The following is a 2,270-nucleotide window of genomic DNA, read 5'->3' as shown; positions in this document are numbered from 1 at the left end:
AAGGCTTTCTCACGACACACTGGGCCAGCCAGGGCCACCAAAGCACTGATGGAGCTAATCCAGCAGAGAAGTCTAGCCTCGGCTTCATGGCAAGCCCAGGGCAATGACGGACCCTTATCTCCTCTCCCGGAAGCCCTCCCGGTAGCCATCCCTCCCTTCTCCTCAGCTGTCTTTCTCTGCACCTCCCACTCTGACACCCAACCCCCCAGGAAAGAGTGTCATAGCTTTGGCACCCAGGAAAAGACACAAAACATGGACAGAGTCCTAAGGCAGTAGGCCTAGCCCAAGTTACCTGAAGTTGTACCCAGAAGAAACAGAGTTTCCTGGGATTCTGCTGTCCAGACGGCTAAAATGATAGCGTGGGTTGCATTCAGAAGGAGCTTTATCAAGATCACAGTCCCACTCAATCTGAATCCCTATCACACCGCCCTTGATAAATAAGAGACAAGAATCAGTACATAGAACTTTTGGAGATGGACAGAAATCACAGACCAGTTCTTCACGGAGAGCTGGACAAGACTGGGGATGTGTTCGGGCCAGGGGTCCACCCCCAGGAGGAAGGTGGAAGGCCCGAGGTTCTAGCCCCGCCTCTGGAGTGGCTGAGAAAAATGTGTCGCTGACAGCCCCCAGCCCCAGTCTCCTCCTGCCTCGTGCCTCAGAGAACAAACTACCAGAGTGAGCACGTACTACAGGCAGGCACCTCACACAGAGCCAGGATGTGCCAGTGGGGCTCTTTCTGGCTCAGTTTTAGCTGATGCCCCAGGGACTAAGAACCAAACAGCGGGTACTGAGTGTGTCCCTCACTGAGTGCCCAAGGTTCAAGCACAGGCACAGCTGGCTAATTCTGAAAACAGGGAGTCCCTGGGGCAGGTGACTTTGCAGGGCCACCCCATCCCATGGGTACCCCTGCACACCTCCTTCATTACAGAGCCCAGGCCCAGAGCCCTTAGGCCCCAGGGAGGGATCTCTGGGTGCGTATCACCCACCTGCAGGGCTATCTCCTGGAAGTTGCTCCCAGTCCAGCTGACCACAGACCCCAGCCGGAAGATGGGGCAGTAGGGGTTCTTGGGGTCAAATCGACAAGACTTCAAGAAATCTCTGTCTTTGGTGTCTGGCACATTGGTCCTGAGTGGAGGGCATGAACAGCCAGTGAAATGAAGGTAGACTAGCTGTTTCCATGCCAGAAACTGGACTTGACCCAGAAGTCCCAGGGCCCTTCACCGGGCCCAGGCTAAGTTCCTGACTTTAGCCCCTCTACTCGAGTCCTGACTACTTCCCTCGCTCATATCCTACTGCCTTCAAGAACAGAGCACCACCCCCACAGCAGGGGAAGGGGCGCCCCAGTCTCCCCTGGTGGTTCATTCACACACATGTGTCATGGACACATACACACGGGCCCATGCACAGCCACCAGGAAGCTCCAGCCAAGACCCCACCGCTCGGTCCCCAGTAGCCAAGCCCCACATACTTGGAGAAGTTGAATTTGGGGAAACGAATGAAGTTCTTTATGTAAATGGTAAAGTCTTCAGCCTTGCCCAGGAGTGGCTTCCTGAAAACCAAGCCAGGACAGCCTGTTCAGGAGGCCCAGCCCTTGCCCCAGTGCCAGCCCCTGCCCCAGCCCCAGCTCCCTTCGTGCCTCCCAGGCCTTTGGTGGGGCTGAGGCCTGCCTGTTCTCTGGGTTCCCTGGAACCTTTGCCAAGCACAATTAATCTATTCATGTTGGGGTGGTGCTCAGGCCTTGTGGTGTGTCCCCAGAATAAAGATCCCAGAGTGCATATGTCTCTACCATCAGGCTGGGGCCCACTGCACAGGACTGGGTGACTCCTCAGGGTCCCGATCCACAGCCACTCACTCTGGCCTGGACTTTGTTTCCACTGGGCACCAGGCGAAGATCTCACAGGTGCCCCTTTGCATGTTCCCTGACTGCAGGCAGCGGCCAGTCCTCACTCCTGCAGAGGTGGGACAGGGACAATGCCAAGGAGTCTCCCCGCGTCAAGCCCCCTTCTGTCCCCAGCCCTGGCCACTCCAGGCCTTACCATTTCCAGTCATAACAGGCTCCCCAAGAGGGCAGTCGCTGTCTTCATAGCACACAGCATTAGGAATGCTTTCACTCTACCAGGAGAGAAAGGGTACCTGGGTGAAGGGTTCTCCTGCAGGCCTCCCAGCTCAGAGCCAGGTCCCACTCCAGGAGTTAGGACAGGGATTCCTCCTGAGCCTGGGCCACACACCCTCTGAGAAACTGTTTCCCTTAAAAAATGATGCAGGTACAT

At 56.3% G+C, this 2,270-nt stretch overlaps 1 protein-coding gene across 1 annotated transcript in view; it reads right to left on the bottom strand.

The window, feature by feature from the left end:
• The window catches only part of P2RX5 (purinergic receptor P2X 5), a 25,510-nt gene that overhangs the window by 10,984 nt on the left and 12,256 nt on the right, over positions 1–2,270 (bottom strand). Inside the window, exons 3-7 of the mRNA XM_019659816.1 lie at positions 2,037–2,112; positions 1,853–1,949; positions 1,469–1,549; positions 987–1,125; positions 293–429 (exon numbers count right to left, since the gene is read on the bottom strand). Coding sequence (XP_019515361.1) covers positions 293–429; positions 987–1,125; positions 1,469–1,549; positions 1,853–1,949; positions 2,037–2,112 — 530 coding nt within the window. The remainder of the gene's footprint in view (positions 1–292; positions 430–986; positions 1,126–1,468; positions 1,550–1,852; positions 1,950–2,036; positions 2,113–2,270) is intronic.

The sequence above is a fragment of the Hipposideros armiger genome, unplaced genomic scaffold (genome assembly GCF_001890085.2).
Source record: "Hipposideros armiger isolate ML-2016 unplaced genomic scaffold, ASM189008v1 scaffold_304, whole genome shotgun sequence".
NCBI classification, from domain to species: Eukaryota; Metazoa; Chordata; class Mammalia; order Chiroptera; family Hipposideridae; genus Hipposideros; species Hipposideros armiger.
The sequence above is the reverse complement of the archived record's forward strand: the minus strand, read 5'-3'. Positions and strand labels throughout refer to the sequence as shown.